Raw genomic sequence first — 22,825 nt, forward strand, 5'->3', positions numbered from 1 at the left:
TGTGGCCACTACCACTGGGCTTGTTGTGTATCTTGTTGAGGGGGATGGGAGTGCTGCTGTAGCCAGGGCCCGGAGGGTCATTCCTTTACAGGATGCCTCCTCCATTTGTACCCAATCTGTGTCAGATTCTTGTACCCATCCCCTCACTCTTTCTGCCGTTGCTGCCCAGTGGTAGTATTGTAGGTTTGGTAAGGCCAAGCCCCCTTTGATTTTCCTTCTTTGCAGTGTCTGTTTTGGGATTCTCGGGTTCTTACCCTCCCACACAAACGCCATGATTAGACTGTCTACGTTTTGGAAAAAGGCCTTGGGGTTGAAGATCGGAATGGATCTAAGCAGGAAGAGGAACCTTGGCAGTACGTTCATCTTGATCGCCTGCATTCTCCCCGCCAGGGAGAGTGGGAGTGAGCCCCACCTTTGAAGGTCTCTTCTTATTTCCTCCACCAGGCTGGTCAGGTTCCACTTGTGGATCTGTGTCCAGTCTCTGGCTATCTGGATCCCCAGGTAGCGGAATCTGTTCTGGGCTGTTTTGAACGGGAGCCCCTCCAGCTCTCTCCCTCCCCCGTTTGAGTTCACTGGGAATGCCTCGCTTTTGCCCAGGTTAAGTTTGTAGCCCGAGAAAGTTCTAAACTCTTTCAGCATTTGCAGTATTGCCTTCAGTCCCTCCTGTGGCTTCGAGACATAGAGGAGCAGGTCATTTGCATAGAGTGAGACTCTGTGCTTTCTGTCTCCTCTCCGGATTCCCTTCCAGCTTTTCGTGTCCCGCAGGGCTATCGCCAGGGGTTCGATGGCTAGCGCGAACAAGAGTGGGGACAGGGGGCAGCCCTGTCTTGTTCCTCTCTGCAGCTGGAAGTATTTAGAGCTGGTGGTGTTAGTTCAGACGCTCGCTTTGGGAGCGTTGTACAAGAGCCTCACCCAGGCGGTGAACCCCGCTCCTAGCCCAAACCGTTCCAGTACCTCTATGAGGTATTTCCATTCGACTCTGTTGAAGGCCTTTTCTGCATCCAGGGAGACGATCACCTCTGGTGTTCTCTCCCCAGAGGGGGTCATTATTACGTTCAGCAGCCGCCTGATGTTCGCTGTGAGCTGCCTACCCTTGACAAAGCCGGTTTGGTCCTCTGCGACCACCTCTGGTACACAGCCTTTTGGCCAGGACCTTTGCGAGTATTTTCGCATCCACGTTCAGCAGTGAAATGGGTCTGTACGATCCGCATTCCGACACGTCTTTATCTTTTTTGGGTATCAGTGAAATTGTGGCCTGCGCTAGCGTTGGGGGCAGGGTGCCCTTTGGTGTCCACTACCCTTTAAGGCTCCAGCGACTCACGACCCTCTAAGAGAAAGTAATTCTCCCCATCCTTGTTTTAAATGAGCGACCCCTTATTTTTAAACCATTAAAAAAACAATTTTAAAATTAATTTACGGGATGTGGGCGTCGTGGTTAGGCCAGCATTTATTGCCCATCCCTAGTAGCCCTTCAGAAGGTGGTGGTGAGCTGCTTTCTTGAACCGCTGCAGTCCTTGAGGTGTAGGTACTGTGTTGTTAGGGAGAGAGTCCCAGGATGTTGCCCCAGCGACAGTGAAGGAACATTGATCTATTTCCAAGTCAGGGTGGTGAGTGACTTTGAGAGGAACCTCTAGGTGGTGGGATTCCCGAGTATCTACTGCTCTTGTCTCTCTAGATGGTAGTGGTTGTGGGTTTGGAAGGTGCTGTCTAAGGGACCTTGGTGAATTACTGCAATGCATCTTGTAGTTGGTATACATGGCTGCTGCTGCTGCTCGTCGGTGGTGGCGGATTTGAATGTTTGTGGAAGGAGGCCTAATTAAGCGGGCTACTTTGTCCTGGATTGTGTTGAGCTTCTTGAGTGTTGTTGGAGCTATACTCATCCAGGCAAGTGGAGAGTATGCCATTACACTCCTGACTTGAGCCCTGTAGATGGTAGACAAGCATCGAGGGGTCAGGAGGAGAGTTATTCACCGTAGGATTCCTAGCCTTTGACCTGCCTTGGTAGCTACAATATTAATATGGCTAACCAGTTCAGTTTCTGATCAATGGTAACCCCCATTATGTCGATGGTATTGCCATTGAATGTCAAGGGGCGGTGGTTAGATCCTCTCTTGGAGGGGATGGTCATTGCCTGGCACTTGTGTGGTGTGAATGTAACTTGCCACTTGTCAGCCGAAGCCTGGCTATTGTCCAGGTCTTGCAGCATTTGGATATCTGCAAACATCCCCACTTCTGATAGAAGGGAGGTCATTTGATGAAGCAGCTGAAGATGATTGAGCCTATGGTACTATCCTGAGGAACTCCTGCAGTGATGTCCTGGAGCTGAGATGATTGATCTCCAACCACCACACCCATCTTCCTTTGTACCAGGCATGGCCCCAACCAGTGGAGAGTTTTCCCCCTGATTCCCATTGACTCGAGTTTAGCTAGGGCCCCTTGATGCCATACTCCATCAAATGCTGCCTTGATGTCAAGGGGGGACGGCATGTAGTAATCAGCAGGAGGTTTCCGTGCCCATATATGACCTGGTGCCATGAGACTTCATGGGATCTGGATTTGATGTTGGGGACCCCCAGGGCAACCCCTTCCCGACTGTACACCACTGTGCTGCCACGTCTGCTGAGTCTTACCTTGCCTTTGAGGCAGGACATACGGAATAGTGATGGTAGTTTCTGGGACATTATCTGTAATGTATGATTCCGTGAGTATGCCTATATCAGGCTGTTGCTTAACTAGTTTGTGAGGCAGCTGTCCCAATTTTGGCACAAGCCCCCAAATGTTAGTAAGAAGGACTTTTCAGTGCTGACAGGGCTGGGTTTGCCATTGTCGTTTCCGGTGACTAGGTCGATGCCGGATGGTACATCGGGTTTCATTACTTTTTCGTGTTTTCTTTGTAGTGGTTGAATACAACTGAGGGGCTTGCTGGGCCACTTCAGGGGATATTTAAAAGTCAACCACATCACGTTGGTCTGGAGTCACATGTAGGCCAGACCAGGTAAGGACGGCAGGTTTCTTGTCCTAAAGGACATTAGTGAACCAGATCGTTTTTTACAACAATCGACAATGATTCCATGGACATGATTAGACTTTTAATTCCAGATGTTTTTATTGAGTTTACATTCTACCATCTGGCATGATGGGATTCAAACCCGAGTCCAGAGAGGATTACCTTGGGTCTCTGGATTACCCCAGCAACAATGCCACTGTCTTTCCTTATCAGAGTGTACTGCCGACGATTAGGGTGAAAATTAATAGGACACTTGCTATGTAACGACTCGATTGGGTACTTGAATCGTTCCAGAGGTTGGAACCTTGCAAATGTTCCTGCAAAAATGGGACCAAATCTCTGCAGCTAACTGCAGATCCGTTTTGCCTTACACCAGTGCAATTTAAAATAATGACAAGTACCAATCTTGGCTCTGCTTTGAGCTGTTTTTGCACATTTTTGATGTGCACAATTATGTGCATTGTACACAAATTTCCAATTATCTCACAGTCCCTGCTTTGATTGGCAAGAACTTGAGTCAAAGCATTTGGGTTGTTTCTATTGGAACAGAGAAGGCTGAGGAGAGACCCAATTGATGTATATCAAATTTTGAGAGGCCCAGATAGATTGGAGAGGAAGGCCCTATTGCCTTCGGTTGAGAGGCACATAACAGGGAGCTGTAGATTATGGGTAAAATGTAGGAGATTTAGATGGGATACAAAGGGAACTCCTATCCAGAGGGTGGTGGCATCTAGAACTCACTGCCTGAAAGCGTAGTAGAGACAGAAACCCTCATTACATTTAAAAAGTACTTGGATATGCAGTTGAAGTGCTGTAACTTACAAGGCTACAGACCGAGAGTCAGAAAGTGGGATTTGGCTGGATGGCTCCTTGTTGGCTGTCACAGATACCATGGCCAAGTGGCCTCTTTCCGTATTGTAAATTTCTATGATTTAAAATGTATCCTTTTAGAGGGTTGGAGAGTTTGTTGCCTGCTAATTCCTAATTCCCCCTTCCCCTGCCACCTCTGAGTAAAAATTGGTCTAATTGATTTGTTCAGTTTCCATTTTTGATCCCATTGACATCTGCCACTCAAAAAAACAGTCGAGTCCCAAAGTCTGTTGTGCAATTTATTTAATTGAGGAAATTTACTAGAAGCTACAGTATTAAGTCAATTTTAAAAATATTTTCAATTAAATGTTTCACTTAAACAGATACGTTTTTGTCCCAACAGAGGTTATACATATTATAAAATGGGTAACCTTGACAACAGAATAGCAAATGCAGACCAACTATTAACTCAAGATGTGGAGAAGTTCTGCAATAGTGTAGTTGACTTGTATTCAAATCTCAGCAAGGTGAGTTTAATGCATCGCTTCCCTTATCCTCCAGGAATTACCACAAATTATAAACTTAAAATTGTATGATTCTATTATATTTCTATCCTCTGCGATTGTTAGTTTTTATGAATATTGTTGTGATTTTAATGTTTATTCACCGTACTCTTGTCACATCATTTCATGAGCTAATTTTTGACCTGTGGCTTTTCTTTTCAGCCTCTTTTGGACATCTTTCTGTATATATACAAACTAACAAGTGCAATAGGTGCTCAGGTAAGTTGAGAATAAATTAGTGATCTAATTTTAAACTAATAGGGTTGCAACATCTTATTTTAACTTTGTAAATACATGAGAGAGGTTTTCTACTAACATGGCATGCAGCACAGTGGTTAGCACAGTTGCTTCACAGCTCCAGGGTCCCAGGTTCGATTCACGGCTTGGGTCACTGTGCGGAGTCTGCATATTCTCCCCGTGTCTGCGTGGGTTTACTCCAGATGCTCCGATTTCCTCCCACAGTCCAAAGATGTGCAGGCTAGGTGGATTGGCCATGCTAAATTGCCCTCGGGTTCGGTGGGTTGCTGGGTTACAGGATAGGGTGGAGGTGTGGGCTTAAGCAGGGTGCTCTTTCCAAGAACCAGTGCAGTCTCGATGGGCCGAATGGCCCTGTATATTCTATGATTCTATTAAATCTTTCTGGTGGCATAATTTTGAAAATACCTAACCTAAAAATTCCTTGATGAGCAATACGTTTTGAATTAACTAAACATCATAAAATCCTTAGCATTCTGATGTTAAAATGCTAATGCAACTGGTTGAGTAATTAGTTTTGGGTGTAAATCTTTGCTCATTTTGCTATGCATGTATGAATATGCCCTATTGATATTACTGCAAAAAAGGAAATGTATTTTTAAATCAATTACTGTCTTCGTTTTAGGGCCCTGCAAGCATGATGGCTTACCTGATCGTTTCAGGCCTGTTTTTGACTCGGCTTAGAAGACCAATTGGTAAAATGACAATGTCGGAACAAAGATATGAAGGCGAATACAGATATGTCAATTCACGGCTTATCACAAATAGGTGAGGAAACATTTGGTACCTTTTTTTTGTATTACCTTTTCTGAGTTACAAAGCCAGAGCTCAGCGTGTGGACAGAGGCGAACCCCTAATCCAGCTTCATGCCTGCTTCAAAAAACCAATTCAAATTGAATCCAATTCATGGTCCCCATAGAGAGAATTACCAGATTTGAGCCAAAAGGCAGAGCAGATACTACACTTGATCTTAGCCAAAAGGCCGAGAAGTGATAGCATTTGGTACTTTTGTAATTGTTTCATAACTATATTTTAATTGTTGATGTGGAACGTTTTCATTGTCAAGATATGTGACCTGTTTCAATGAACCCTCTCGCCACTTTCTCCCTCCACCATCCCTTTCCTATGTTTTGCCCTCTCATTCCAGCTGCAAAAGATTTATGGGAGTGGTCTGTGCTGGCTTGCTGTTTTATCTTCGCTATACCTTTAGATATCTGAAATCGGGGAAGTCTGGGTCCATATCTATACTCTTTGGCTTTCTGTAGGATGACCTGTTATGCACTAATGTACTGCTTGATTGTTAAATGTTTGAAGCCAAGTACAAAGGGCTTAATATTTGTGGAAAAGGTGTGGGGAAACCAAAATCAACCAAAGAATTCCGTGAGATCAAGATCATGGAGTTCCTTCCAAACTTACTGGCAGGATCACATTATAATTTTTATTTCTTTTGTTTCCTGCTTGGCAGCCACCTAAATAGACACCCTGGTCAGTGATTTGAAGTTGGCGATCACAGCTGTTGAGATCACAGGCTGAGGAGGGCCTGGAGATTTCCTTGATGGGGCCGGGGGAGCACACTTGCTACTCCCAGTCCACTAACAGTGGTGAAAAACACTTTCCTTCTGGAGCCCACAGCGCCCAGCTCCTTTTCATTGCTGGGTTTCCTGACTCATGGAAAACCTGTGCAGCAACAATACAAGTTAAATCAGGCTCCAGTGTAGGAACTTGATTTGAATATGCCATTTCGCCATGGCACAACACTCATACGCAAAACCTGCATCCGTAACATGACAATAGATGTATCTATGGTGAGTTGGGATTGTGCTACCCATCATTTTTAATCTTCTGCCCATTGTGGAAGGGATATTAATAGCAAGTCCAAGGTGTATGCTTACAAGAACCAGAATAAATTATTAGTACTTGTGTTCTTACAGTGAAGAAATTGCTTTTTACCATGGGAACAGTAGAGAGAAACAAACTATACATACTACGTTTAAAAGGCTGGTAAGCAATCACTTTCATTCTATGCAAATCTTTGTAAAGTTGTAATTCAATAGATCATGTAGTTACTTTTAGACTTGGTGGTGAATTGAGATAAACCAGAATTCTAAGTAACATGACCAACTCTGATAAGATTCAACAGAAAACCAATCATCTTGGCGATTACTGTGGTTGTAATATGCTAAATAGCAGGTATGTTCACAAAATATTGGGCAATAATTTAATATTTTTCTAATTTCAATTAAAGTACCAATGGCAAATAATATATACCAGTGTAGTCTGATGTCACTCTGTAATGATTCTCGTAGGTTTCATATTCATCATTTTATACTCCACAGTTGTTGAGATAAAGGGTTTCAGTGATCCTGTTCACAATTAAATGTTGCCCTTCTCTTTATGCAATTTCACCCATAACCGCATCCTCATTGAACCATGCAGAGTAGAAGGAGGCCATTCAGCCCATCATATTTGCATTGGAGTTTTGCTATTACAGTCCAAAACTAATCCTGATGTTCTGCCCACTACTAATAACCCTCTAACTTCTGTTTTGAATATTAATCTACTTTTCCTTTTAAGAGATACAATGGTCTCTACTCAGCCTCTGCTTGTAACAAAGAAACTATGCTTTAATAACTCTACCCCTCTCCTTTTCTTCAGTGGCCATTTTGAAGTAATGATCCATAATTTTTAGAACTCCAGCCAGAGAATTTTTTAAAAATTCATTCATTGATGTGGGTGTCACTGCCTAGCCATTTACTGTCCATCCCTAATTACCCTTGAGAAGGTGTTGGCAAGTTGCCTTGTTGAACAGCTGCAGTCCATGTGGTATAGGAACATCCACAGAGCTGTTAGGGAGGGAGTTCCAGGATTTTGACCCAGAGACAGTAAAGGCACGGCGTTTTATTTCCAAGTCAGGACGGTGTGCGGCTTGGAGGGGAACTTCCAGGTGGTGGTGTTCCCATGTGTCTGCTACCCTGGCCCTTCTATATCAGGCTTATCCAATCTCGGGCCCATGGCCTGGATGTGGCCCCCGAGGGTCTTGGATGTGGCACATCATGTTGTTGGACCGAACACTTGCAGACTTTGTCGACGTAATTTTGAAAAATGCCATGAGCCTGATCATTCAATGATGGGCTGTTTTTTCCATGCTTTGTCTGTTGATTGGCTCACCTGCAAGTCATTGACTGTGTGTGTGCACGTCAGTGTGTGCTGGAGGCCGTGTGTGTGTATGCGGGCGTATGTGCAGGGGTGCGTGCAGCGAGGGATGCCAGCATGCGGGGGTGCAGCGCGGACATGCAGTTACGGACCAGCATGCGTGCGCGTGGGGAGGGGCCAGTGTGCGCACATGACGTGAGGGCCAGTGTGTGTGGGTGCCAGCATGTGGCATATGTGGGGGTGGGGGGTGGGGAGCGCAGTGTGTGGGTGGGGGGTGGGGGTGGGCTTTGTGTGTGAGGTGCGCTCGGACCACTGCGTGTGTGTGCAATTCGGCAGTCAGGCAGTGAGAGAATGTGTGTGGGTGGGTATTAAGAACATGATTGATGGTGTTTGGATACTGGACCAGCTCCCAATTTTTGTTAAGATTACGGACTAGAAACCACAAACAATTTGCTATGGGAGTATACCCTGACAAAAGGTTTGGAGTGGAGCTCAAAGGCGATTGATGTCTCTATGTAATCTGTCCAGTAATCCCTCCAACCAAGCTAGTGCCTCAATTGTGGAGGTTGAGAGGCGACCCTGAATCTCCATAGGTTTTGCTCAGGCCTCTGCCCAGGAGAGGACACTCCAGTGTCAAAACAAAGTATTAACACAACATGGGAGATAGCAGTTAAGAGACTCACTCAATTGACTTGGAGAATAGGGGCTGTGGGATAAGAACATAATAAGAACGAGGAGTAGGAGTAGGCCATCTGGCCCCTCGAGCCTACTCCGCCATTCAATAAAATCATGGCTGATCTTTTGTGGACTCAGCTCCACTTTCCAGCCCGAACACCATAACCCTTAATCCCTTTATTCTTCAAAAAAATATCTATCTTTACCTTAAAAACATTTAATGAAGGAGCCTCTACTGCTTCACTGGGCAAGGAATTCCATAGATTCACAACCCTTTGGGTGAAGAAGTTCCTCCTAAACTCAGCCCTAAATCTACTTCCCCTTATTTTGAGGCTGTGCCCCCTAGTTCTGCTTTCACCTGCCAGTGGGAACAACCTGCCCACATCTATCCTATCTATTCCCTTCATAATTTTATATGTTTCTATAAGATCCTCCCCCCCCCCTCATCCTTCTAAATTCTAACGAGTACAGTCCCAGTCTACTCAACCTCTCCTTGTAATCCAACCCCTTCAGCTCTGGGATTAACCTAGTGAATCTCCTCTGCACACCCTCCAGTGCCAGTACGTCCTTTCTCAAGTAAGGAGACCAAAACTGAACACAATACTCCAGGTGTGGCCTCACTAACACCTTATACAATTGCACCATAACCTCCTTAGTCTTAAACTCCATCCCTCTAGCAATGAAGGACAAAATTCCAATTGCCTTCTTAATCACCTGTTGCACCTGTAAACCAACTTTTTGCGGCTCATGCACTAGCACACCCAGGTCTCTCTGCACAGCAGCATGTTTTTAATATTTTATAATTTAAATAATAATCCCTTTTGCTGCTATTCCTACCAAAATGGATAACCTCACATTTGTCAACATTGTATTGCATCTGCCAGACCCTAGCCCATTCACTTAACCTATCCAAATCCCTCTGCAGACTTCCAGTATCCTCTGCACTTTTTGCTTTACCACTCATCTTAGTGTCGTCTGCAAACTTGGACACATTGCCCTTGGTCCCCAACTCCAAATTATCTATGTAAATTGTGAACAATTGTGGGCGCAACACTGATCCCTGAGGGACACCACGAGCTACTGATTGCCAACCAGAGAAACACCCATTAATCCCCACTCTTTGCTTTCTATTAATTAACCAATCCTCTATCCATGCTACTACTTTCCCCTTAATGCCATGCATCTTTATCTTATGCAGCAACCTTTTGTGCGGCACCTTGTCAAAGGCTTTCTGGAAATCCAGATATACCACATCCATTGGCTCCCCGTTATCTACCGCACTGATAATGTCCTCAAAAAATTCCACTAAATTAGTTAGGCACAACCTGCCCTTTATGAACCCATGCTGCGTCTGCCCAATGGGACAATTTCCATCCAGATGCCTCGCTATTTCTTCATTGATGATAGATTCCAGCATCTTCCCTACTATCGAAGTTAAGCTCACTGGCCTATAATTACCCGCTTTCTGCCTACCTCCTTTTTTAAACAGTGGTGTCACGTTTGCTAATATCCAATCTGCCGGGACCACCTCAGAGTCTAGTGAATTTTGGTAAATTATCACTAGTGCATTTGCAATTTCCCAAGCCATCTCTTTTAGCACTCTGGGATGCATTCCATCAGGGCCAGGAGACTTGTCTACCTTTAGCCCCATTAGCTTGCCCATCACTACCTCCTTAGTGATAACAATTCTCTCAAGGTCCTCACCTGTCATAGCCTCATTTCTATCGGTCACTGGCATGTTATTTGTGTCTTCCACTGTGAAGACCGACCCAAAAAACCTGTACAGTTCCTCAGCCCTTTCCTCATCTCCCGTTATTAAATCTCCCTTCTCATCCTCAAGGACCAATATTTACCGTTGCCACTCTTTTTTTTTTGTTGTTTTATATATTTGTAGAAACTTTTACAATCTGTTTTTATATTCTGAGCAAGTTTACCCTCATAATCTATCTTACTGTTTGTAATGGTGCGGGGGATGACCGTATCCCATCGGTCAGCCACTGTCCACCTCAAAATGGGCAGCCCCTGTCAGTGAAGTGCTGTCCTGCCACAGTCCATTTGCCTCAATGGGTGCTTAGTGTCTCTGCTCAATAAGTACGTGGAATCCATCACAACTGGCAAATAAATGGAAGAAACAAAAATAAAAGACTAAGGCCAACTCTTTGATTGGCAAGCTGGAATGTCGGGACCAAATACACAGGATTGACCAATGGCTTGCAGACGACTCAATGGATTGATCCCCTTGAAGTAAAGTGCAACAGACTGCTAGTGGTTTCATTTCATTTCATTTCATTTCAATGATTACTTTGCCAGAATATCTAAATGTATTTCAATACAGTAAATGCTAGGGGCATATATGAAGGGATCAAAAAGTTAACAAGTCCATCAGCTAAGAAAATGGCTCCATTGGAAATAAAGGCAAGGGCTGACTGACTGCAATAAACAATTGGAGTGATGGGTGGAACACCACCATGAGTTGCACTTGGTGGGGTGGGGGGGGGGACACACTTGCCGAGGAAGCTCTGAACACCGTAGAAAGCCTCCTGCCTGTCATGGCAGAGCTTGATATTGAACCCATAATGAATAAACTTAGCAAAGTTATTTACTTGCTTGCCGTGGGCAAAGCTCCAGGTGCTAATGCTGCACTGCCTGAACTGATCAAGCACGCGAAGCTGACAATCTTGCAGCATCTGCACAAACTTCTTCGTCTCTGCTGTGGGGAAAGGGCAGTGCCCCAGCAAAGGCCTGATTAAAAGATTGTAACTCTGTGCAAGAACACGAATGACGTAAAAATAAGGATGTTACGCTTCAGTTATACAAGGCATTTGTGAGACCACATCTGGAGCACTGTGTGCAGTTTTGGTCTCCTTATTTAAGGACAGATGTAAATGCCTTGGAGGTGGTTCAGAGGGGATTTGCCAGATTGATACCTGGAACAAACAGGTTGTCTTATGAGGATATGTTGGAAAGCCTGGTTTTGTTTCCTCTTGAGTTTAGAAGAGTGAGGAGTGACTTGATTGAAGTATAATAAGATCCTGAACGCTATTGACAAGATAGACACAGAAATTATGTTCCCTCTTGTGGGTGAGCACTGTTTTAAAATTAGTGGTCACTCTTATAGAACAGAGATGCAAATTTCTTTCTCTCAGTTGTGCAAATTTGGAATTCTTTGCCTCAGAAGGGGGGGAAGCAGGGTCACTGAATATTTTTAAGGAAATGGTAGATAAATTCTTGTAGGGCAAGGGAATTAAAGGTTTTCGGGGGGAGATGGAAATGTGGAACTCGACACAAATAGATCAGCCATCAGAGCAGGCTTGAGGGCTGAATGACCTACTGCTCCTATTTTGTCTATTTATGCGTCCACAGCGATTGCAACAGTTATCAAGGTATCTCCCTGCTGAGCAGCATGAGAAATGAATTTGCCCGTTTTACTCTGGTCAGACTGCAGATCCTGGTTGACTGCATCTACTCCAAATCCCAGTATGGTTTCAGAACTGCAAGATCTACAATTGACATGAGCTTCTTAGTCAGGCAGCTGCAAGAGAAATGCATTGAACAAACCAGACTCCTTTTATATCACCTTCATGACCATGTGAACAGAGACAGTCTATTAAAGCTGCCAGAGAAAATGAACTGCCCACTGAATCTACTCAGTGATCTCCATGACAACATGGTGGGTAATGTTAGCTGTAATGGGGCAACTTTGGAACTCTTTGAGATCCACAGTGAGGTTAGACAGGATGTGTTTTGACACTGATGCTCTTTGGCATGTTCTTCTCTTTGTTGCTGTAATATGCTTTCAGGTCATCTGCAGTGTGTCTACTTGCACACCAGAACTGTCAGAAAGCAATTCAGCCGTGCTCACCTGAGATCCAAGACGAGATGTTCTAAGTCCTCGTCAGAGAATTGCTCTATGCTGACCATGTCACCATTTTTTCCGTTCTGAGGAATACCTTCAGTAGTAAATGGCCAGACTCTCGTGACTATAAGGAGTTTGGCTATCAGGATCAAAGCAATTGGTGGCTGGATTTCAGAGTTTGTGTAAAAGCTTGAAAGCATTCAAGACAAAGGAATACTGAGGACGGCACGGTGGCACAGTGGTTGGCACTGCTGCTTCACAGCTCCAGGGACATGGGTTCGATTTTGACCTTGGGTGACTGTGGAATTTGTACATTCTCCCCGTGCGAGTGTGGATTTCCTCCGGGTGCTCCGGTTTCCTCCCACAGTCCAAAGATGTGCAGGTTAGGTGGATTGGCTTTTCTAAATTGTTGGGAAGCTTGGAGGCAGATCCTTATGAAACCAGCTGCAGAAAAGCATTGTTTAAAAGAACATTTTAAAGCCTATCTTTTTACGAGGGAGTTTGGAAACACTCGTGCGACAATCATCTGGGGGAGAATTTGAGGAAAAATCCACCAGCTTGATTGATTGGCATCTGCCACTGGGTTTCAGAGTGGGGTGTTTTCTGACCGCAGTTAGCCTGTTGGGTTACAGGCACTGTATGTTTATTGAGAACATTGTAGCGTAAGATACATATTGTAACCTATGTTATCCTTAAAATCTGTGTACATTTGTAAAGGTTCCTGGGCGTGTAGGAGTATTGTTTAGAAACAAACAAAACAAAACCTCAAGAAGAGAGCCCTGAGAAAGCAGGCATCAACAAGTCCTGTAGCTTCTCAGCCCACTGTCTTCCTTCGCAGAAAATGTGACAAAGATTGCCAATGGGACTTAGAAGACACAACAGGCTACACACAAAGTTGATCACCACGGCACAAACCATTGTCTCGCGATACTAAAGGCTGCCATCACTTTCTTTCAAATGAGACCAAGCACATGTTAGGTCACATGCAAATATTTGGTTACTTGAATTGTGTGTACAATTGTAAAGCAATTTATGTATTTACCTGTTAACCTGTTCAAAATTATATATTTATGATATAGGCAGCACGGTTAGTGGTTAGCACTGCTGCCTCACGGCGCCGAGGACCCGGGTTCAATCTTGTCCCCAGGTCACTGTTCATATGTAGTTTGCACATTCTCCTGGTATCTGCGTGGGTCTCACCCCCACAACCCAAATATGTGCAGGATAGGTGAATTGGCCATGTTAAATTGCCCCTTAATTGGAAAAATAGAATTGGGCACTCTAAATTTATAAAAGAAAAAAATAGTTGCCACATATGTGACAAGGCACTACCGTGGTGCTAAGCTGGAGTGTTAGGCAATATGTACGAGTTATTCTGGTTGTCATATCTAACATATCCCGACATGGACTTGATGGGCCAAATGTCGTCCTCCTGTGCTGGAATGACTCCATGCCACATGCTAAGTGTTTCATAGAATTTATAGTGCAGAACAAGGCCATTCGGCCTATCGAGTCTGCACCGGCTCTTGGAAAGAGCACCCTACTTAAGCCCATGCCTCCACCCTATCCCCGTAACCCAGGAACCCCACCAACCTTTTTGGACACTAAGGGCAATTTATCATGGCCAATCAACCTAACCGTGGGAGGAAACCGGAGCACCCGGAGGAAACCCACACAGACACGGGGAGAACGTGCAGACTCTGCACAGACAGTGACCCAAGCGGGGAATTGGGACCCTGGTGCTGTGAAGCAATTGTGCTAACCACTGTGCTACCGCCCTCCCCAATCATTTTGCGGTTTCATAAAATGGAACATAGAAAATAATAGCAAGAGGAGGCCATTTGGCCCTTCGTGCCTGCTCTGCCATTCATTGTGATCATGGCTGATCATCCAACTCGGTTACCTTTCCCCCTCCTCCTCCTCCTCTCTCTCTCTCTCTCTCCCCCCCCCCCCCCCCCATATCCTTTGATCCCTTTAGCCCAAAGAGTTATTTCTAACTCCATCTTGAAAACATAAAATGTTTTGGCCTCAGCTGCTTTCTGTGGTACTGAATTCCGCAGGCTCACCCACTCTCTGGGTGAAGAAATTTCTCCCCATAGTCCTAAATTGTTTACCCCGTATCCTTAGACTGTGACCCCTAGTTCTGGATTCCTTCAACAACGGGAACATCCGTCCTGCATCTCTGCATCTACCCTGTCCAGCCCTAGTGGAATTTTATAGATTTTATGAGATACCCCACATTCTTCTGAACTCTAGTGAATATAATCCTAACCGACTCAACCTCTCCTCATACGTCAGTCCCGCCATCCCAGGAATTAGTCTGGTAAACCTTCACTGCTCTCCCTTTATAGCAAGAACATTCTTCACAGATGAGGAGACCAAAACTGCAGACAATATTCCAATGTGGTCTCACCAAGGCCCTGTATAATTGCAGCAACACATCGCTGCACCTGTACTTGAATCCTCTCACTATGAAGGCCAGCATTCCATTTGCCGCCTTTATCGTATGTTGCACCTGAATGCTTACTTTCAACAACTGATGTACAAGAACACCCAGGTCTCGTTGCACATTCCGCTCTCAGTCTATAGTCATTCAGATAATCTGCCTTCCTGTTATTGGTATCAAAGTGGATAACTTGACATTTAGCCACATTAAACCGCATCTGCCATGCATTTGCCCACTTGCTCTACTTGTTCAAATCACACTGAATCATCTCTGCATCCTCCTCACAGCTCGCTCTCCCACCCAACTTTGTGTCACAACAAATTTGGTGATATTACATTTAGTTCCCTCATCTAAATCATTAACATGTGTTTTGAATTGCTGGGATCCTAGTGCTGAGCCCTGCCCTACCCCACTAGTTACTGCCTGCCATTTGGAAAAATACCCATTTATTCATACCCTTTGTTTCATGTCTGACAAATAGTTTTCTAACCATCTCCGTATACGACCCCCAGTCCCCTGCGCTTTACTTTTACACATGTACGCAATCCCCAGTCTAGCACGGCCTATTCTGCAACAGTATGTTGGTTCCTCAACATACTGTTGCAGAAAAGTATCCCGTATACACTGCAGGAATTCCTCCTCTATGGCAGTGCTTTTCAAACTTGTTTTTCCCGGGACCCATTTTTGCCAACCGGCCGACCTTCACAACACACGCCGATTGACCTTTGCGACACACACGGACCAATCTTCACAACACACGCCATGTTGCTTACCTTTAATGCGAAAGGGGAGCCTGCTTGGTCCTCACAATCTCATGTGAATCAGGTTCAAAGGAGCAGAGGGCAATGTATATATCAGGTGCAGCTTCAGCCAATTCCTTTGTGCTGTCTTCATCTTTATGAAAATGGAAAACCCAAACTCTCACATGTAGGTCGTCATGAAGGGCAATAGCAATAATCGTGTTTTACTCTGCGCCTGATACTCTTGGGAGATGCTACACCAGAATGGTTGACAGCCTCATGGGCTTTTGGCATGTTTTTAATGTGGCATTGCAGGTCAGCTGCAGCAGCTTCGTCTTTTAGTTTGGAGTCAGCTCTAAGTTAATAACTGACTCTGGGGTCTCAACTTCAAAAGGAATTTTTCACCCACCGCTTCTCATTCAAAATCTGAAACTTCTCTCATTTTGCAGTACTTCTCTGCTTATAACATACATGGGCAGTGCATCCTTATTTACATTGGCACTATTGACAAAACCATGCCTCAAGAAATCATCTTTATACTGCTTTGTTCCCACGTTAATTTCTTCTTTGTAGACTGGTTTAGTACAGTGGGCTAAACAACTGTCTTGTAATGCAGAACAATGCCAGCAGCGTGGGTTCAATTCCCGTACCAGCCTCCCTGAACAGGCGACTAGGGGCTTTTCACAGTAACTTCATTGAAGCTTACTTGTGACAAGCGGTTATCACTATTACTATTATTATTATTAACCAGAGGCCTTGGAGCTCTGTACAGAGATAACACTAGCACTTGTTCTGGTCCTGCTCTGGGCTCTCCTCAACAGCTCTCTCTAGCAGATTCAGTTGTGAGATCTTGTCCATCAGGTAAACTGCCTATTTGAGTCTCTAGTCGTCTCTTGGTTTTAAGAAACCATTCATCTTCACAGTTCACTTGCTTTGCTTGCCAGCAGTTGGAAAATGGAAGCAACACAGCTGCGTGATTTGGTGCCAAAAGCACGTACCTGGAGGGCACTTGACGTCAAGTGTGCATGCAGAGCCCGTGACCTCTGCTGCAGCTCTAGCTGGAAAACTTTACACATCCTCATTTTCATTTATAAGGCGGCAGTGGTCGCCATTCTCGATGTAAAAGCCGGTAGTAGCTGTAGGGCGCTTTTCCCGCGATTGGGATCACCATGGGAATGGTCCGACTTATTGCTCTGAGATCCTCCTTGCACACACCCGTGACCCACACTTTGAAAAACCCTGCTCTACAGTACTCTGCAGATTAAAGTCACCCATAATTACAGATGTTCCTTTATCGCATGCGTCTCTAATTTCTTGTTTCATGCCATTCCCAACAGCACCACTACAGTTTGGGGTTCCAAATACAACTCCTATTAAGGTTGTTTGCCCCTTGGTGTTTCTCGACTCTACCCAAACATGTCACAGATTGCCGGAGCTAGTATCCTTACTCACTATTGTGTTATTTTCCTCTTTCACTAGCAATGCAACCCCATTGCCTTTTCTTTTCTGTCTGAATACCCCTGGATGTGCAATTCCCATCTCTGGTTACCCTGCAGCCATGTCTCCATAATGATGACTCTCTCATGCCTGTTGACATCTGTTTGCGTGATTAATTCATCCACTTTATTGCAAATTCGCAGTGCATTAAGGCACAAAGCCTTGAGGTTTGTCTTTTTAACATTCCTTGCCCAATTCCCATTATTTTTCACTGTGGCGCTGTTTGATTCTGGCCCTTGATTTCCCCGCCTATCATTTTTCCGATTCCCTTTTCTATCTTTTGTTCTTGTCCCTGTTTCTGCCTCCTTGCATACGTTCCCACCCCTCTACCATTTGAGTTTAAACCCTCCCCAACCACCAGCAAATACTCCCGCGAGGACATCAGTCTTGGTCTGCATGGTGGCACAGTGATTGGTACTGCTGCCTCCCAGCACCAGGGACCCGGGTTCAATTCTAGCGTATGGTGACTATGTGGAGTTTTCACATTCTCCCCATATATGCGTGGGTTTCCTTTGGCTGTTTGGGTTGTACCCCATAGTGCAAAGATGTGCAGGTTAGGTGGATTGCTCAGACCAGCCAGATCTATTCCTGGGAGGAAGGCGGACGCCCTTGCCTTTGCCTCCCTGATCGCCCGCCGTAGAATCCTGTTCGGCTGGCGGTCAGCAGCACCACTCAAAGATGCAGACTGGCTGTCCGACCTCTCAGAATCTCTCCAAATGGAGAAAATCAAATTCGCCATCCGAGGGTCAGACAACGGCTTCCACAGAATGATCCGGGACCTGTTTGTGGCCAACAAACAAGCAGAAGAATAGCCAGGTAGCTAAGAATCAGGGGAAAGTAACCAAGGCGTGAGAGGGATATTGCTAACTGTACAGAGTTGCTGAGCTAGGGCACAATATCCCACCAGTCTTCTATATTGTTTTTTTTCCTCTTCTCTTTTATGTATGTGTGTGTGTATATATATATATATATATATATATATATAATATATATATATTATTCTTTGTACATAACTGTAAATATACTTTGTTCAAAACCCCAATAAAAAACATATTAAAAAAAAAGGTTAGGTGGATTGGCCACCCTAAATTTGCTCTTAATGTCCAAAGATGTGCGGGTCAGGTGAGGTTACGGGAATAGGGCAGAGGAGTGGGCCCAGGTAGGGTTCTTTTTCAGAGGGTCGGTGTAGACTCAATGGGTTGAATGTCCTCCTTTTGAACTGTGATTCTATAGATTCTGTGGAGATTGTTCATGATCCTTCCCAGTTCCCATTATTTTTTACTGTGTAACTCATCCAATTTGTACAGGTCTCACCTGCCCCACAACTGATCCCGATGTCCCAGGAATCCCCTCGCACCCTTTCTTCAGCTACGTAATCATTCTAATATATGCTGCTGTTTCTGCTCTGACTAGCATGTGGCACTGGTGGTAATCCTGAGGTAGACCTTTTTGAGGTCTACTTTTCAACTTGCTTCCTAACTCCTTCTATTCTGATTTTAGCGTCTCATCCCATTTTTTACCTATGTTATTTGTACTAATGTGTACCATGACCACCAGCTGTTCACCCTCCCCCTCCAGAATGTCCTGCAGCCACTCCGAGACATCCTTGACCCTAGCACCAGGGAGACAACATACTATCCTTGGAGTCTTGTTTGCAGCCACAAAAACGCCGATCTATTCCCCTTACAATAGAATCCCTTATAACAATTGCATTCCCACACCTTTTTACTCCTCCCCTGTGCAGCAGAGCCAACCATGGTGCAACTAATTTGACAGTTGCTGCTTTCACATGAGAGGCCATTCCCCACCCCAACAGTATCCAACACTGTTATCTGTTTTGCAGGGGAATGGCCACAGGAGATCCCTGGACTGCCTGCGTAGTTCTCTTGCTCTGCCTGGTGGTCGCCCATTCCCTTCCTCCCTGTTGGATCTTGCCCTGCGGTCTGACCACCTCTCTATACGAGCTATCCACAAAACTCTCAACCCATGGATTCTCCACTGTGTACCCAGTCGCCGCTTCAGCCCTGCAGGAGCTGCAGTTGGAGACACTTCCTGCACTCATGCTGGACCTGGGCACTGGAAATGTTCCTGGCTTCCCAAATGGAGCAGGAGGAGCACACCATGGCGTTGACCTCTCCTGTCATGACTTACCCCATTAAATTAAACCTTTTGGAAGATACTTAAAATCAAATAATATGAATTACTCCAGGGCCCTTCTTCCCTGGTCCTCGTTACTGCAAAATAGAGCCATTACAAAGTTTAGACCACAAAATATAGACCTTACAAGCTATAAGCAATAAAAGTAGTAGATACTTGCCCGAATGTACTCGCCCAATCAGTTGCTTCCACTTGCCCTGTGTCACTTTTGAATCTTGATGTCACCTCAGGAGCTCCAAATTCCAAGCTAGCACTTTGCGTTCAGTCTCGCTCTTTCTCGTGCTCTTTTATCCGCCCAGCTCTGCTCCCAATCTGCTTCCTTCTCGCGTTCTTTTATCCTCCCGGCTCCGCTGTTAGTCTCACTCTTTCTCGGGCCCTTTTATCCTCCCGGCTCCGCTGTTAGTCTCACTCTTTCTCGGGCTCTTTTATCCTCCTGGCTCCGCTCTTTCTCGCACTCTTTAATCCCCCTCCGGCTCTGCTCTCAGTTTCAGTGATTCTCGCGCTCTTTTATTTCTTGGCTTCTCCCTCCAATGGTTAATAAATGGCCATTTATTCTACATGGACTATTCCCTACACATGTACGTTGTATTTTCACTGTCAGTAACACTTTGTATTGTCTACGTTCCTCCTTGTTTTATTTACCACAATAGCTGTATTTTGATTTGCTTGGTTAATATAAGATAGTGTAGAAGTCTATACACTAGTCCATTTGCATCAGAGATTCTGACAGGTTTGACACTTCATCTTTAATACATCAAATTTTTATATATTTTTCACAACAGGTTGATCACCTACACAATTTCATTGTTTTCCGCTTCACCATGGGATTTGTGGACAGTATAATTGCCAAATGTAAGTAATATATGCAGTAAAAAATTGTGATTTTTTTTTTTTTTTTAAATAATAACCATCCTAATAGATGGAGAAAAATACGATGTCATCTCAAAATGTAAATCATCTTGTACTTTATCAACTTTCAGTTATTGTGCCAGTGTGCTTGAGTGCTATTTAGAAATGTATTTCTTCAAAGATATTTAAGAACATAGACCAGGATGAACAAAATCAGGGTTGACCTGATATTCAGTTCTTGGCCCTTGTATGTGACCCACGGTCGTGCCGGCTGCAGCATTCCGAATTTCACTTCTTTCCGGTGCAACACCGCTTTGGCCCGGTTGAAACCCGCTCTCCGCTTTGCAACCTCCGTGCTCCAGTCCGGGTAGATTCGGATCTCTGCATTGTCCCACTTGCTGCTCCGCTCCTTCTTGGCCCATTTCAGGACCCACTCTCTGTCCGTGAACCGGTGGAACCTCACCACCATCGCTCTTGGCGGCTCATTTGCCCGGGGCCTCCTCGCCAGCACCTGGTGTGCCCCGTCCAACTCCAGCGGCCTCGAAGGGGCCTCCTTGCCCATCATCGCCCCGAGCATCGTGCTCGCGTATGCCCCGGCATCTGCCCCCTCCGCTCCTTCAGGGAGACCCAGGATACGCAGATTCTTTCTCCTCGACCTGTTCTCCAGGTCTTCGAGTCTTCCCGCCCACCTCCTGTGCAGCGCCTCGCTCTGCTCCACTCTCGCCACCAGGCCCGAGATCTCGTCCTTGTTCTGACCAACTCTTTTTTGTACCTCCTGGATCTGAACCTCGTGGGCCTTCTGGGTGATCCCTAGTCCTTCGATTGGCGAAAGCATAGGCGCCAGCATTTCCTTACGCATCTCACGATGCTCCTCGAAGCAGTGCCTAATAAACTCCTGCATCTCCACTTTGTCTCTGGCCGCCGCCATTCTATCTTTCTTCCCCGGTCCTTCACGCTGCTCCAGCTCCTGCAGCTCACCTTTGTCTCTGGCCGCCGCCATTCTATCTTTCTTCCCCGGTCCTTCCCGCTGCTCCAGCTCCTGCAGCTCACCTTTGTCTCTGGCCGCCGCCATTTTTTCTTTTTTCCTCGTTTTTTTCCCGTTGCTTCAATGCCACCTTTGTGGCCGTTGCGCTTCGAGTCCGTTTCATGCAAGTTGGAGGGGGACCTCCCTCTTACTTTCCACGGGTTAGTTTTTAAAAAAAAAAATCCCGTTGGGGCTCTTCTAGCGAGCCCGAAAGTCCGTGGTAGCGGGAGCTGCCGAATCGTGCGGCTCAGCTCCGCATTGCCGCACCCGGAAGTCGTCCTGATATTCAGTTCAACCACCAGTGTTAAATTGCATCTCCAACCCCCCCCCTACTGTTTTCTTCCAGTAGTGTACCTGTATAACACTCCAAATATTTATCACCCTTTTGAGTAAAGATTTCTGAGGTTTGTTTTGAGTCTATTTGTCATTTATTCTCTCGGCTCCGCTTTCAGTCTTGCTCTTTTATCCTCCCGGCTCCGCTGTTAGTCTCATTCCCGTGCCCTAAATCTCACTGCTTCGCCATCTCACTTTTCACCTTTAAGATGCACTCTTTGACCAAGCTCTGGGCAATTTCCCTAATATCTTCTCATGTGGGTGAGTGTTATTGCCCCTGCAAAGTGCCTTTGAACGCTTTATTGTGTTAAAACGGCACAATTGGAAGATAATATTTTTGTGTTGGGGATTGAACTGGTTTTGTAGCTGGAGATTTGTAGATTTGTTTGGAAAGAGAGATTGATCAGCACACATAAAAGATCAAAGACGCTGGTGGTTTTGTCATTACCTGCGCAGAGTTTAAAGTTTTAAAAAGTAGGGGTGGAGTGGCAATCTGACCCTTGTTTGCAACCCCGTGGGAGCAGAGGTGGACTTTTGGGGGCCCCGTGCCCCCTCTTGCGGGGTCCCTACATCACGCCCCACTCTCTGGTGACATGGCGGCCTGCCCCCAATGACGTCAATGCCCTTCTGACCCCTCAGTGTGATTTTTCAGCCGAGAGATAGCATAGAGGCCAGTGGTACCGTCAATTCTCAGAGTGCGACCTTTGTTTTTCAGCTTGATTTTGTGCTTTTGTCACTGGAGACTAAAGTTCTCCAAGCCCTTTGGCCTCCAAAGGAAGTGAGGAAACGGGAAACATTGCTGAATCATGCATATACTCAGTATCCTATTGGCAAATTTGAGCGAAATTGTTCATTCTGTGGAGCTTCTTACATCTGTGTCTGAAGAGAATCATTCTGCCGATTTTGTCATTCTATTATTTACTTGTATCTGTGGCGCCATTTTGCAATGAAGCAGTTGGCGTCAAGGACGGTGGCGGGGTGGGGGTGGGGGTGGGTGGGTGGGTGTCACGGTGGTGCAGTGGTTAGCACCGCTGCCTCACAGCGCCGAGGTCCCAGGTTCAATCCCAGCTCTGTGCAGGGTAGATGGATTGGCGACGCTAAATTGCCCCTTAATAGGGAAAAATTAATTGGGTACTCTAAATTTATTTTAAAAATATTCCGGCTATTTTTTGTTGCACTGGGGAACGAGGCAGGGGTTCCCCATGTCCCCCATTCTGTTTGCAATAATGATACAGCCCTTGGCCGTTGCACTGAGGAGCTCAGAGCTGTGGAAGGGGATTGTGAGGTGGTGTAAGGGTGGAGCAAAGGGTGTCCTTGTACGCGGACAATTTGTTGCTATACATTTCAGAGTCGGGCTCCTCAATGGGGGACACAAAATGGAGTTTGTTTCTAAAATTTCGGGCAGTTCGGGGTGTAAGCTGAACTTGGGCAAAAGTGAGTATTTTGCGGTTTCCACTCAA

At 45.5% G+C, this 22,825-nt stretch overlaps 1 protein-coding gene and 1 pseudogene across 1 annotated transcript in view; one reads left to right on the plus strand and one right to left on the minus strand.

Annotated features, from left to right (window-relative positions):
- Positions 1-22,825, plus strand: part of abcd3a (ATP-binding cassette, sub-family D (ALD), member 3a) — a 119,045-nt gene that overhangs the window by 43,936 nt on the left and 52,284 nt on the right. Inside the window, exons 7-11 of the mRNA XM_072510541.1 lie at positions 4,221-4,344; positions 4,543-4,599; positions 5,261-5,403; positions 6,567-6,636; positions 19,942-20,011. Of these exons, the coding sequence (XP_072366642.1) occupies positions 4,221-4,344; positions 4,543-4,599; positions 5,261-5,403; positions 6,567-6,636; positions 19,942-20,011 (464 nt within the window). The remainder of the gene's footprint in view (positions 1-4,220; positions 4,345-4,542; positions 4,600-5,260; positions 5,404-6,566; positions 6,637-19,941; positions 20,012-22,825) is intronic.
- LOC140427548 (U2 spliceosomal RNA) lies at positions 5,414-5,629 on the minus strand (annotated as a pseudogene).

The sequence above is a fragment of the Scyliorhinus torazame genome, chromosome 7 (assembly GCF_047496885.1).
Source record: "Scyliorhinus torazame isolate Kashiwa2021f chromosome 7, sScyTor2.1, whole genome shotgun sequence".
In the NCBI taxonomy this organism is placed as follows: domain Eukaryota; kingdom Metazoa; phylum Chordata; class Chondrichthyes; order Carcharhiniformes; family Scyliorhinidae; genus Scyliorhinus; species Scyliorhinus torazame.